Source organism: Rhopalosiphum padi, chromosome 3 (genome assembly GCF_020882245.1).
Source record: "Rhopalosiphum padi isolate XX-2018 chromosome 3, ASM2088224v1, whole genome shotgun sequence".
Taxonomy (NCBI): Eukaryota; Metazoa; Arthropoda; class Insecta; order Hemiptera; family Aphididae; genus Rhopalosiphum; species Rhopalosiphum padi.
The window spans coordinates 56165336-56180995 of NC_083599.1; the positions used below are offsets into that span (position 1 = coordinate 56165336).

A 15660-nucleotide genomic window follows, 5' to 3' on the forward strand; every position below is an offset into this window, starting at 1 on the left:
TATTTTTAATACTAAATTAAATTAACTTTTTTTAAATGTTATGAAATAAATTCTTTTTAAAGTTCTAACCATTGCAAGTAAAACAATGGCAAATCATTTATTGCGATGATTTAACTTCATCAGTGACTAAGATTTTTACTCTAACTAAGAATTCACAAAAAAATTGTTCCACATCATAAGATGTTATTGGTGTATATTTTATGGTTGTTATTTCACAATTATCGAATAAAAATAGAGAAAGTTGTTAAGACGTTATAATAAAGTATACAACACTGTACAGTGTACCTACTACCTAGTTAGCCTAGTTACTTTTTACTAACTTAGTACTTACTACACACTTACAATATTTATGAGTACTAGTATCAAAGTATAATAATACTAAACCACCAAGTTTTCAGTATTATTTACCTTAATGAATTTATCATGTTTAACTAAAAATATGTATTTACATATAAATCCGAGCCATATAATACTATTCCAGGAATAGTATGATAATAATACGATAGGATACAATGAATGAATTAGAAAAAGTAAACATAGGTAATCAAAGTGCTACCAAATATGACAAGGAAGTGATGAATGAAAACTAAAATAAAAAAGATTGTTGAATATCAACTAAATTAGATGTATATAATATGATTACTTAATTAAAATAATTTTAAAATGTTTTTTTGTTTTATGAATGTTATTTGATTTAGTTATTATAAGATGATTTGTCATGAATACAATATATAAACTAATAACGATTATATTTAAATTTAATACATTTAAGTTGAAAGTATTACAAATATAAGTTGTTTAAATTATAGGCTATAATATTATAGTCATATTAAAAGTTTATTACTGCATTGTATTATTATTATTCAGGTCTTGTTGGTGTTATGTGCATGTTGCGTGATTATGTATTATTACACAACACAAAAATATACATAAATACTTAATTATAAAATGTTATGATTTGTTTATATATATCCAAGAGTGTCTGTGTACTGGAGCGTATACTTATAAAAATATTTATAAAAAAAAATGCGTATATGTGAAAATTATATTCATTATATAGATATACGGTGGGTAAATGTTGAGTTGACGAAGTGTAATGTGTATACTGTATACGGTGAATGTGACAAATGGAAAAGGGTATATCAAAATTATAGACATACAAGAGGTATTTGTAAATTTTTAAAAACAAAAAAACATTTTTTTTAATATTATTAACTTTTAAGAATTTAGATAAAGTAGGTATTTATTATTATGATAGACAATTGAAATAAAATGTTTGCAGAAGTACATTGAATTTGTTGACAGCGATATCATTAATAAAATTATTGGCTACTTTATTAAAAGCATTGACATTTGTTTTGATACCAACAGTGACTTAAATTAATATATCACCACTTTTTCTACCAATTTTCTACCCATCACTGGAGTCATTCATAATGTTTACTATCGCTATTTCTTCATAGCGCCTGGAGAGTATCCTTCTAGAAAAGTATTAAACAATATTGTTATTAATATTTTATTAAAATAGATAATAAAATAAAAATAGGTATAAATATTTATACAATGAACTTGTAATGTTTGAAAGTGTTGTCCAAAATGGGTATTGTCAATTTACTGTTAGTGGTTACTGGTTAATTGTATTGATTACATCCCGTTCAATTCTTTTTGGTAGTTATAACTTTGCAGAACTTCCAGCAGTGATCTAAATTAAACTGTCTCTGTAAAAATAAATAATTAAACTTAAAATTCTCTTTAGGAATCCTGTAAACTGTATCATAAATATGTTGTGTGCAAATACCAACAATCGTTGAATGGACAAGACTTAAATTAAAGGTTAAAATTTACTCTTTATGTATTTAATGTTAAACATACTTATGACTAATGGCAGCGTGAATAATTATTTTATAAGGCAACTGTCTCATGCAAAAATGGAGATGAGTATCCCAATGACTTCAGTCTCCAGGACCTAGACAGCTAGACTAGTTTATAATTTATACTCCCATAGTCACACATGACGACATACCTGTACCTAAGTAAATATTAGGTCAGTAGTTTTCAACCTTTTTAACCATGCGGCACACTTCATCTCCAACAACAATTCACGGCACACCAATCCATATAATATGTGAAGCATATTTTATACATACCTATTTATACATATAAATACAATACATACTGATAAAACTATTAACAGATTTTTCGCAGCACACTTCAAAAGCCCTTACGGCACACCAGTGTTAAAAACCACTGTATTAGGTACCCTACGTTACATTATTTAGAAATCATTTAAAATGTGAGAAAAAATTTGTAGGTGGGTACTTATTTAAAATAATTGCTTCATAGGAAAATAAAGTTCATGCCGCTACTGCTTATGACCCCCCATATAGGTTTATACAGTGCTCGAATTGGGGGGGGGGACGCAGGCGGACGGAGGCCGTTTTCATTTTTTCATAGATTTCAGCTTCCCCCTTCATTTAATTAAGCGAGGAGAAATACTAGATTTATAGCACCTTACTATATGTACAGGGGGTGTGAGGGACGAAGTCTACAACGAGTTACTTTACAATTTATTTGCTATGGAACGGTGTTTTCTGAACTAAAACCAGCGTCCGTCCTCAATTTTTTTTCCAATTCGAGCACTGGGTTTATACATGTAGTTTAAAAAATAAAAATAAAAATTGAATAGATATTATAATAGTAACTTACACAGATAATTTACTTAGTGACTACTTACTTAGATCTCCATTTTAAAACAAATTGTTTTGCAGACTCAGATACATCATGCATTCCACCAGATGAATCACACATGAATATCTAAAAATTTTAACATCTACAAGTGACAAATCATCCATATTCCATAGGCACAACATTTATATCACAAATTTCCATTTTAAAAATCATAATAAAATCCAGGAGTGAATCATATTACTCTATGGAGTGAACTAAAAAATGTCTGTGAACCATGGCTATAGATTATAGAATATCCATAGAACACAACTCACATATTATATTTGTCACTTATCAATTCTGATAAGGAAGGTAGGTAGCAGAATGAATAGTAACAGTAAACGGTAACAACACATATTTTATTGCCTATGCATTTCTTAAAAGGAGTTTTAATTAACATATTTATTTTATTTATTTTTATATAATTCAAGATTCAAGATGGATAAAAAATAATTATTAGAATAGAGATTACATTATTAATTATTAAACATTGATTACCTATATCAGTAATATTAAAAAAAGTTATTAAATTATTTAATAAGTATCTATTAAGCATATGATGTACCTATGTAATTTTGAAAATAATTCTAGTCATTATATTATATTAATTTTTATTTATTTACAAAAAAACATAATATAAGAAATAAAAATTTTTAAAGTATTTTACTATTCTAAATTACGAATTTAGTGAAAACTATTGATATACCTAATTCCATTGATAGGAAATTATAAAAATACAAAATAGTATAATATGATATAATCCATTCCTGATTCTGATTGGAAAAAAATGTGCAGCTGCCAGTCGAAAGTTATACTTAATCACCTAATTATATAAAGAGCAGATATGATTATATAAGAAAACTTTATTTTTGAAATATACCTAAAACATAATAATTTTAGGTAGGTACTTTTATTTTAGATTTTGCTATAACAATAATAACATTTTTGAGTAAAAACACGATTATAATGTTATACCATTATTACCATTATATAAACAATGATGTTATACACATCATGTACTTATGAATTAAAATTATAAAAATGTTTATTGCAAGGGTGTCATACTAGAATATATGTTAATTCTGACACCAATAGAGTGCTATAAAAACAAGGTAAATAAAATATTGTATTTAAAGTAATATTTAAAATAATATTTAAAAAGGTAGGCAGTGAGTACCGCTCAGCTGTAAATTAGGTATCGAGTGGTTTATTATGGGTATGTTAGATTTTAATTCAATGCAGTATACAAAAACGATAGTCTGTCAGCCTATATCAATAAGTATATTTTATGAAATGCTATTTTTTTTATGGATATCAAAGTAATTTACTTAACTTTAAGCATTAAGGTATGTTGAAATAATTTTTCCAAAAATATTGCATTTATTATATTATTAGTACCATATTATTTCAACTAAAATTACTTGGAATTAAATGTAACTTTCTGTAAATACTAACTGTAAAACAGCAAAGATAGGTTCATGGTCATAAACAGATAATATCTTAATATAAATCGAAAATATCATTACGTATAATACAATTTATAATAATTAATAATATAGTAATAATATACGTATAAGTAATAAGTTCCAACAAAATAATTAACATTGTTGTTAAATAAATGATTTCATCCAAATTTGAATTTAAAATGTTTAAAAAAAATGATTACCTTTAAATATTTCTTAGATTTTATAATTTCAATATGAACTACTAATGGGAAATTTTTTATTAAATTTTTAAACTTATAAAAAATAAAAGTTTTTACAAAATAGCTTACTTTTTTACAATTTTGACGAATTTTGTCAAAGATTTAATTTTAAATGCATATAAAAAAAAAATCGTGGCTATGTATTTTTCATATTTTTATGTAGATACAACTTTTGTAGGATCTTATATTAAATTTTCAAGAATTTTTATCAATATTTATAGAAAAAAACCAAAAAAACATTGGGAATTTATCATGCCTATAACAATAGCCCAAAAAGAGTTAAAACCTTGTGTAAAATGTTTAAATGTTAATAATTTCATGGTACATAATGAAAACCTAGTTTAAAAACAATATTTTTTATGAGTATTTTAATTAAAAAATAATTTATTAATTTTTGCAATTTTAAAATTCTAACTCCTAACATTTATAAAAAATATTGTGACTTATATTGTGAGTATAGATTTTCGATATTTTTTAGTTGAGAAATTAACAACATGAGAAACTTTTTTTTTTCGTTTATTTAAAATAATTTACAACCTATATAAAAATTAGCACAGTAAGCAAATTTGATATTTTATAATGGTTAGTGACAGGAGATTAATATTTATGGGCAGGCACTCAGCAGTACCATCCGGCCGGGTAAAACATGAAAAACTTAAGAGAAGTTTTCAAGCATATCTACCCAACAAATAATTTTGTATTTTGTAATTTTTATTGTCTTTTAAGCTTTTACTTTCGTGTTATATGTTATATAACTTATGTACCAAGTAGCCCTGAGAGTGGCAGGATACTGATATAAGTATTATACGTATAGTTTGACGTTATATTTTTATATTACATTCTGTACGTAATAAAATTTAATCTATTTTATTATGATTGTAACAACTGTTTTTAATTGATATATTAATTTGTGCACCCTCCTACACATTTGTCCATCCTACAAATTAATTTCAAATTTAATACATCCATTACAGTAACCTGGCTATAATAGCCCATAAGCATAAAACATGACCCAAACACAACCCAAAAGCGCAAAAATAAATATTCTATAAGCAGTATAGGAGCGCAAATAAATTTTACAACAATAAAGTGTTCTTTAATTTTTCTTAACCATAAATTTAATTAAGGTTTTACATTGGTATTAAAAGAAGTAAAAACATTTAAAATTTAAATTACATATTTCAGTATTTGTAGTAATTACTAATTAGTATAATTTACATATGCTTAAAATAGTTACTAAAAATACTGGTACTTAAATTTATAGCCTACAGTTTTTAAGTAGGTAGTCCAATCTGAAAATTATTTTATTTTTGTACAAGTTCCAAGCTTTTATATTGGAGTTGACTTTAGAACTATCTTATACCATTTGATATAATTTTATACTGTATACCTACACGGTTTAGTTACCTATTTTAAATAATTATCAATTGTCACCATAGTTTGTTACGAGAAAATATGATACGATAATCTTATTATATAAATTATATTATAACTTCAATTAAACTCGAACACTGTTGGTTTTGATATAAAAAAAAAAATATATACATACATAGGTATTTAAAAATAAATATAATGAGCATCAAATTTTAAATTGAAACTTATAGTGTAACCACTGTAACTGGTACAATAATGTATCAAGTATACAATTTTTTTTGCGCTTTTATCCCACTATTAAGATACAAAAGCGCAAAACGAATTTGCGCTTTTGGTTTATCGAAATAAAATAGACGATTTGTGTTTTTTGGTTTCACTGTAGGTACTCAATGTACAAGCCACAAGGTATACTCCGCCACCCACTGTACATCACAACGGGTAGGTACTTACTTACTTGTCCAGTTGTCTACTTTTTACATTTAAGGATTAACAACTTATAGATTATATATTATGCATAACAAAATAGAACAAAACATTATTTTTGTCATGATAATAATATGATTGTTATTTGTGCCCTTTGGATAGCAGGTGCAATTATGAATTAGCATATAGGTGTATGTAAATTAGGTATCTATATGATTAGGTAGGTACCTACTTAATTATTTCATCGATCTTATTGTTCTGTATTATTAATAATGTATGAAGCTTAAATTGGCCTCCGCGCGAGTTTGGCCTGGCGATGCTTAGTGTGATAATATCAAAAAAAATTTTAATAGAAATAAAAATTTTTTAATTCATTTCTGCAACAGCGATATGCCAATGCCGTTACCAGTACCAGATTCCTTTATTCAGTATTCAGTCTATTCGTTTATCATAAATTATCAGTAGTTCATATTATCACACATCGTGTTTAGAGTTGATAACTCCTATCTTTCATAGTTCGTATTTTGTTGAGTAACTAAATTACTAACTTCCATAGATATTAATATTTATGCTAACTTCAGACTTGTAGATATAAAATTGTTGTTCATTTTTGAAATTTTGAATTTATAGTATTTGCTATTTACTATTTACTTTAATCGTTGTTGATGTCATATAGAAAAAAGCCATACAATTTTACGATTTAATTGCCGATGTTGTATGAAGATACAATTCTTATAAGCAGAAGAACACAACAAAGTTATTCAGGTAAGATACGTGTTTTTGTTTTTAGTAATTATTGTATTTATTGGGTATTTAACTTGCAGACATATTTTATTATTAAAGACTGAATTTAACAAATATTGAAATTTTTTTTCATCAAAATTTTGTTGTGATAGAAATATGTAAATTAATATTTTTTAGCTAATTTTTCAATAAACATATCTACAACTTAGTGAAGCTTTAAATATAATTGGGTTGAGTAAGTGTAGATATAGTAGATATTGTATAGATAAAGTCATCAAGTGTCATATTATTAAAATATTAATAATTGATTATGATATTGATATTTAATAATTTGTTATTGTTTTTTCTCTGTGTTATATAGATGGTAATTTTTATAATATTGTCTACATGGAAGAGCACTAGTTGCTTCATTTAGCTTTCTGCGTACCTAAATATAATTTTACTAAATTTTGCTTGTTATCACTAATATTTTTTTTTATATTTATTTTTTGTATACAGTTTACTGTCGTTTTGTCTACTATAGCTGGGAAAACTGTATCATTATGATTTAACAATTATTATCATATTATTTATTATTTTATATAATTTTGTATATTTCATCTTTTTATCCTAGTGAAATATGTTTATTCTTTATATCAGCGGTTCCCAAACTGTGCACCACGAGCACTTTCTAAGGGCACCGTGATCTACGTAAAATTGGTTATCAATGAGTATTTTTTTTGTTCTGTCTTTTGTGTTATTCACAGCATTAGCACCGTGGCTAAATTGGGTCCAAAAAAAGGCACCGCGGAAAAAAAAGTTTGGGAACCGCTGCTTTATATCTTTTAGTATTAATGTTATAAAAATAATGTAGTCTGTTGGTAATAAATTTTATTTGGTTTAGTGTCACTTGAAGTATATTATAACAAATTACTCAAACACTACTATAGTTGATTTTAAATTATAATCAATTTTTAATATGTTTATAAATAAATTGTAAGCTAGTACTTAATAATAGTATTCTTAACTGAAGAATCTAGTTAAATTACAGTTATAATCTTTATGTAAAAAAGTGATTGTGTATTCATTAGTATTTGGTTATATTGGAAACTACTGAACCAATTGCACTAAAATTTGCATACATATTGAAATATTCCTATTTAACAACCAATGAAGTTGCTATAAGATATTTCACAGTAATATCGTTTTGGATCAAAAAAATTGAATATTTTTTTGTTTATTTAATATAAATTTACTATTGGTTACAGAAATAAAAGAGACTTATATAATCTATAACGTATAGTACAGTACCTATAAATAATATATAAATGATTTTTTTCTTTTATTTCATGTAAAATTATTGAATTTTATACAATTTGTATGTATACCCTATTCTATACTTTTATTATTTTTATGGTAGAACACATTTTATTGGTAAACCGTTTATTAGGAGAACCTTTTTTCTTATTCAATACGCCTAAAGTTAAATTAATTAATAAAGCAAAATATATTTTGGATTGCTTAGTATTATAAAAATAAGGAAATATTTTCTACAGATAATAAATAAAATTATTTATTTTCATGTGTGTTATACAAATGTATTATTTAAAAAAAATATGTATTTTTAGTTCATCACTCTAAAAAAAGGTAGCTTTTACATTTACATAAATTATAAATATTTAAAATGCATTTTTAGTTCCGTATAAAAAAGAATATTTAAGCAGAAATAATAATTTAAATAAAAACAACTTTTCATTATTTTCCAAAGTTGAGCAATGGAATTGTATTTTTTAAATAGTTGTATTAAGCATTTATTTCTGTAAATTTTCTTTTGCACAAATTGTGCAATCCAGTGGCATACCTAAGAATTTGTAATAGGGGGAGGGAACTCTCAGAGTATTTTTTTTTATTTGGTTTTTCTATATAAGTCTAATATACTTCTTGACTATCAAATTACTATAACTTATAAGCAGGGCTCGGATTTTATAGCATTTGCTAATTATTAAGGAGTGGATGTTTATGCATTTATCATATTTTTTAATAACATCTAAATTAATGTGGAGTAAGATAGACATTTTTTCATCACCCAAAGAATTTAAATTTATTAATTTAATTTTGCATATTTGTTCGATTTTTACTTGTTTGATTATACTTCTATATTCATCATGCTTTTAGTGCATATTTGAGGTTTTTCGTATTATAATAATGAACTCGGTACGACTAATATTAATAGATCAAAATGTCCCACGGCTGTAGACCTATATGTAATATTCGTGCAACCAGGAATAGTCAGTTTTCACTCGTATTGGTACTTGGTTTCTAATATATACCCATATTATACATTATTTTCAGATCAACAAAAAATTCAAAAACAGTTTGCAAACATCTTTTTTAATTTTTAATAAATAAAAAATGTTAGGTATTGATGCATATTAATAAATTCTAAGCATATTTTTATACTTTATAGTGCATAATTGCATGCATATTTTTAAATTTTTTGGAGCATAAACATTCGCTCCTTACTAATTATTATAGGATACAAATAAAAATAGCAGTGAGCTATAAATTTGTTGTATGCACCACGGACTCTAAATATGAAATTTTATAATGCTATTTTTTGCATATTTGAAGTATTTTAGGGTTTTAGTGCTATTTTTCAAGTTTTGGTGCTATTTTTTGCTAATTTGCATAATATAATGTTTTATTTTATATTTTCATAAATCTAGTTTATATTATGTGGTATGAAAATTATAAAAATGTTGTAATTTATTTTAATTATTTTTTTTTTCGAATACATATGAAAAATACCCACTCAGGTAAAATAATTTAATATATTATTTAATTAATAAATAATAATTTATTTTATTTTATTCTTATTTTCAGATAATTTTGAATAATCACCATGCTTAAATTCAAGTAATTTTAATAATTAAAAAATGTAAACAAACAATAGTTTTTAATTAATTATAAATATACCTATTAATTCATAAATAATCTTTAGTTAATAAACATAAGTTTTTTTAGTTATAAACAAAATACATTTTTATTTTGCTATTTTTCATGTTTTTAAGGCATATTATAGCGCATATTTCATGTATTTTTAGTGTTATAAAATCCAAGCACTGCTTATAAGTAAAAACCGTATTTATATGCACTAAAAAAAGTAAAAATATGCAAGAAAAAAGTGCATAACATGCAAGATAAAATTTCAATTTTTATTAAATTTAATATTTGATTTTAATTTTGCAATGATAATTATTTATTTATTTTATTTAAATTTTCATAAATAAAAAGTATAAGATGTATAATATAGCAAATATGCAATACAAAAATGTAATTTGTTAAATTGTAATTTAATTTTTAATTATTAAGTAATACATTGTAAAAAATATTTTATTGAAGTTAATTAGTAGATACATTGGTGATATAAACAGGAAAAAAGTACGATTTAATTTAGCATGTTAATAAATAAATAAATAAATAAACAAATAAATTGTTAATTAATATGCTAATTGAAAAAACAATAATTTATCAAAGTATGTTCCATGTTTATTTTTATGTAATGTGGTGGCGATCTATAAGAAAGTACTTGTAGGATGAAAAACTACGTTCAACATCAACACTGGTTATTGGAGCATATTAAGATTGGCTAGTATATCCGGCTAATAATTTGGAACAGATAAATTGTTGAAATTAGCACTGTCATCTTGAAGTATTTTTGAAACCATTAATCATTTATTTTTATTCAAAACGTTTTTATATTTTGTTTTAACTATTGTACTATTTGCACTAGTCAGAAGTTCATTGACAGAGTTTTCCACATGTTTTAAAATTTTTAATGAGTCTTCAAGGGACAAATTAGAGGTTTCAAGATTTCTGATACTTTCAATGATACACAAAATATTTGCTCTAAAGTAAGCAAGATCATATTTCACATTTAATTTATTTAAAATTGATTTACAATTTTGAATGATTTTTGCATCATCTTCTATGTTTTCATTTATATTTTTTTTTCATTATTAATTAAATCATTAATGTCATAAAAAGTATCTATAATTTTCAGCAATTCGGTGAATACTGTGAGCAATACAAGTTACACTTACAAGATTTGAATAAAATGGTTTTAAATGTTGTGCAGCTTTCGTTGTATAATAAGGAGCAGCATCAGATAACATCAACAAAACTTTATCATCATTGTTACCTTCAGGCTACAATAGGCTAAGAGAATTGTTTACAAATTGTGCTAAAGTTGAATTATTGGTTTTTTCGAAAACTTTCAATGTTAAAAGATACAATTTAGAAGGCAAATCGGCAAATTTAATTTAGCAACAATAAAATTTGCTACATATTTCCTTCGAGGATTAGTAGTTTCATCAACAGAAAAAAAAATATACGAACTACCTATGTATTTTCGAATATTTTGTAAAACGTCTGTATAACATTGATTTAAATAGTTTCTTCTTACGTACTTTCATCTGGTATATGCTTATTTATGTATTTTACTAAAAAAAGATTTAAAGTTTTTATTTTTTAGTTTATGTAAAGGTATGTTTGAAGAAATCAAAGTATTACAAAGTTCTTTGAAAAATTGTGATTGATTTTCTATGGATGTTGAATGTTGATGCTTCATGAACAATAAATTGTTTAGAAGAAGATTTGTTCAAACATCTTTTATGCAAAAATGATTTTGCATGTTGATCAATTTGAAATTTTTTTTCTGCTATTGCTGGTTTTTTACAATGCTGACAAAAAACTGTTGTATTATTTAAAATTTTGAAACCTTACCAGAAATATTGTTTGGCTCAATCCATTTGCTAATTGATGTCAGTTTTAAATTTGGAATTTTGGACATTTAACTGTTTAAAAATTAATTAGTAAATTACAAAATAATTTTCAGCAAAAAAACACGTGTACTCTAACTACACTTAACCTGGCTACAACGTAATTCTTACTAACATAAATTGTCTTATATAAATGTATAGCAGTGGTTGTAATAATGCACCTATGTATATGGTTTTAGGTATTTTATCAACAAGATTAGATAACATAGGTAAAGCCACGTCTCCGCTATATAACTCGTACAACCAACCTATAAGGAAATTTAGTAACTTATCTTTAGGGTCCAAATATTCTTTGAGAATTAAAATATTCGATATAATCTGTTATTTTGCTCAACAACTTTTTGGACCGTTAGGTGTATATTCATACAGTTTTTTGTTAAAATATGTAATAATATGAAATATAAAATGTTGATATTTAATCAATCACTTAATGATTTCTGGACACTCATTGACTGCATTTATATGATGTTTAAAATAGCAACATGCATTTTATGCAAAATTTGATATTTACTTATAAGCATTCTTTTTGTAGACAATAAGCTAGCATGTATATAAATAAATAAATATATTAATATATATTTATATATAATAAATGTAAATTTATTTATTACTATTCTGATACCTGATTTTATAATATACTGGCACCATAGATAGGTATTATAATTTTAATTAGGTATATATTAATGTTATACCTAGTAATGGTATCTCTATCTTACTGGTACATTGCATGGCACATTTTACATTCAGAATAATACATTTTATACTGTTATTTTTAATATTAGAATAAATTGATTAAAGTATTCCAAACAAAATCGCTTAATAAAAAATGTACATCCTGAACATTTATACTGATGCAATGTATGAAATAGTTACTAATTGGAAAATAGGTGATAATTTTCTGTGTTTGTAGATGAAACTACTGATCCAAGAGGTTTGTGTATAAAATATATTTATTTAACTTGAGTTAATTTGAAATTTAAATAAAATTATTTTTTATGTTTGGCCATTACAGATATATTAATTAGTATAAATACTAGATATGTTAGTGGAAACCTCTAGAACAACTTAATATGCAATTTCATTGAGCACTTGTTAGTAGCAATAATCAATTTATGAATTTCTTTTTAAAATTATTCCCACATTATCAAACAAAGATTATTATTTTGTATTAGTATGATACTGGTGTTACTTAGAAATAACTATAAAATATTTCCATCCCTGATATTGTGTATCAATAACAATTTAGTAACAACTGGAGAAATTTGAGACATTTAATGTTAAATCAGACCTGACACTTGGTTATGCAGAGTTTAATTTAATTTATTTTACCAATTAGCTGGTAGCAATAAGCAATAGACGAAGCGAGCAATTAAATTACTTTGGTATATTTACATAGCAAGCTTAAAGATTATTATTATAAATTTTATGAAGATATCAAAAATAGTGGTAATGATATGTGATAGGAATCTTTGACAATTCAGAGAAAAGTTTGTCTGAATCTTTATTTATTAAAATAATAAGGTATTACTTTAGTTTCTAATTTTATGAAAAGTATCTCTTTATTTATAAAAAAAATAATTTATTTTACTTGATAAAGTCAAATTTAAACATTATAAACATGATAAAAAATAATTTTAGCCTTTTTTAAAATAAGTATTGTACTAAAGATAAAAAACTAAAAATAAAAAAATATTTGAAAATGATAATAATTGATACCTAATTAATGAATAACATGAATAAATAATTGCTTAAACTAACTTATTTCAGATATAGCATCTTATTATACTTACCTGGAATAAACTACGATATTGTATACATGAAATGACACAATGATTATTTACATGTGTATGTATTGGACTCTGGTAGAAGAGTGGAAAAAATATGATGTCTTCAAAATCTCAGAGTTAAAAAAATCCATTTTACCAACTTAGAAAATAATGATTATAACATTTATAACAACATAACATAAATATATTTTACTGCTTAGTATAATATTATTTTATTTTTATTTTGTGTTATAAGGTTATAAATTTGATTTTATATGTTATTATTTGTTCGCAGAGTTGTATGTATGTCGTATGGTCGAATTGGATTCGGAATTCAGCGATTCATAAAATTGTTTTCAAAGAACTCGTTTGCTGTTTCGCAAAAAAATATGGAAAATAATTTATTACAACATTCGTCTTCGCTTATTCGCAATAAATCAGACGTTGGGGTACAGTGTTCCACACTAAACGATTTAGAAACGACCGACTGTAAATCTGACGAATGTTCGGCTACCAACGAAGACGACTGTCAAGAAAATCCAGATTTATTGCAGATAAGTAAACGTAAACTTGATGGTCAGGACGGGCACGCCAAGAAGCCCAAGAAAGTCAAACTGGATCCAGTTCTAATTAAGCGCCCAGGTTACACGGCCGAAAGGTTCGACGAAACGTCTTATTACATTGAAAATGGTCTGAGGAAGGTTTATCCTTATTATTTCACGTTCACCACCTACACCAAAGGACGATGGGTGGGCAGGACTCTGATGGACGTGTTTGGCGAGGAGTTTCGTGCCCATTCGTCCGTCGAATACGAACGGCACATCGAAAAGGGATCTCTGACAATAAACAATGAACGCGTGACCGCCGACTACGTATTGAAGCATAATGATCTTCTGGCGAACGTGGTGCATAGACATGAAGTGCCGGTGGCTAATGGCACGATCGACGTCATACACTTGGACGACGATATCGTAGTCGTCAACAAGCCCTCCAGCATTCCGGTGCACCCGTGCGGCCGTTATAGGCACAACACCATGATATTCATGCTAGCGAAAGAGCATGGTCTGAGAGACCTGAAGACCATCCATCGACTCGACCGGTTGACCAGCGGTGTTCTGATGTTCGGCCGGACACAGAACAGGGCGCGGACGCTGGAGGCTCAGATACGGGACCGGATAGTAAACAAACTGTATGTGTGCCGCGTCGACGGCAGGTTTCCAGAATCGGTCGAGTGCGAGCAGCCGATCGAGGTGATCAGCTACAAGATTGGTGTGTGCAAGGTGTCACCTAGCGGGAAACAGTGCAGCACGTCGTTCCAGCTGATAGGGTACAACGAGAAAGCGAATTTCAGCGTTGTATTCTGTAAGCCCCGTTCGGGTCGCATGCACCAAATCCGTGTTCATTTGCAGTACTTGGGTTATCCGATTCAAAACGACCCGTTGTACAACGACACGGTATTCGGCCCGGAGAAAGGCCGAGCCGGCAATTTCGGCAAGACCGACGAGCAACTGGTTCAAGACCTGATACATGCTCACAACGCTGAAAATTGGTCGGTGACCGACGACGGACTTCCTATTTTGCCGGTGGCAGACGGTATACTTCCGGTTTTACCTGAGGCCGAGAATGGACGGCCGGTGAAGGATTGTGCGATGGCCGACATGTCCACACAAACCGGAATCGACGTGCCGGACGGAGGATTTGACGAAACAAAGCTCACGGTAGACGCTCACTGTCAGGAGTGCAAGATCCGTTACAAGGATCCAGAACCCGCAGATCTTGTCATGTACCTGCATGCCTTGAGGTATAGTGGGCCGGACTGGGCGTACGAAACGCCTATGCCCGCATGGGCCGATGTCAATTGGCAAGAGCCATGATTCCTCTTGGTATATGACACAAGTGTATTTCAGCATGCGGTAGTTTTGATCGTGATTTATATTGTATTTTGACAGTTCGTAAACGTTTTTAATAAATAATTATTTTCACTTTTAATTTGCATTTCGTAAAACCATGGATGACCCATTGACCCCTATCTTGGCCATCTTACAAACACTTAGAGATCTGCTTGATTAAGCAGAGCTTGGTTAACTTTAACGGTTTAGGT

The 15660-nt window shown here is 27.1% G+C and overlaps 1 protein-coding gene and 1 long non-coding RNA gene across 3 annotated transcripts; one reads left to right on the forward strand and one right to left on the reverse strand.

The window, feature by feature from the left end:
- Positions 1 to 609: 609 nt before the first annotated feature.
- LOC132928024 (uncharacterized) lies at positions 610 to 3019 on the reverse strand. The gene is made up of 3 exons (XR_009661947.1): positions 2735 to 3019; positions 1563 to 1718; positions 610 to 1481 (listed from the first exon to the last, which is right to left on the reverse strand). It is a non-coding gene; the product is annotated as an uncharacterized LOC132928024 (long non-coding RNA).
- Positions 3020 to 6758: 3739 nt separating this feature from the next.
- Positions 6759 to 15548, forward strand: LOC132928022 (pseudouridylate synthase RPUSD2-like). Of its 2 annotated transcripts, XM_060992578.1 has the most exons (3): positions 6759 to 6994; positions 9836 to 9868; positions 13855 to 15548. In XM_060992578.1, exons 2-3 carry the CDS (start codon positions 9855 to 9857, stop codon positions 15431 to 15433), a joined length of 1593 nt encoding a protein of 530 aa, XP_060848561.1. In that variant the 5' UTR covers positions 6759 to 6994; positions 9836 to 9854; the 3' UTR covers positions 15434 to 15548. The 2 variants fall into 2 exon arrangements, with proteins under 2 accessions (XP_060848561.1, XP_060848562.1); XM_060992579.1 differs by lacking the exon at positions 9836 to 9868 and having other exon boundaries at positions 6760 to 6994.
- Positions 15549 to 15660: the final 112 nt, after the last annotated feature.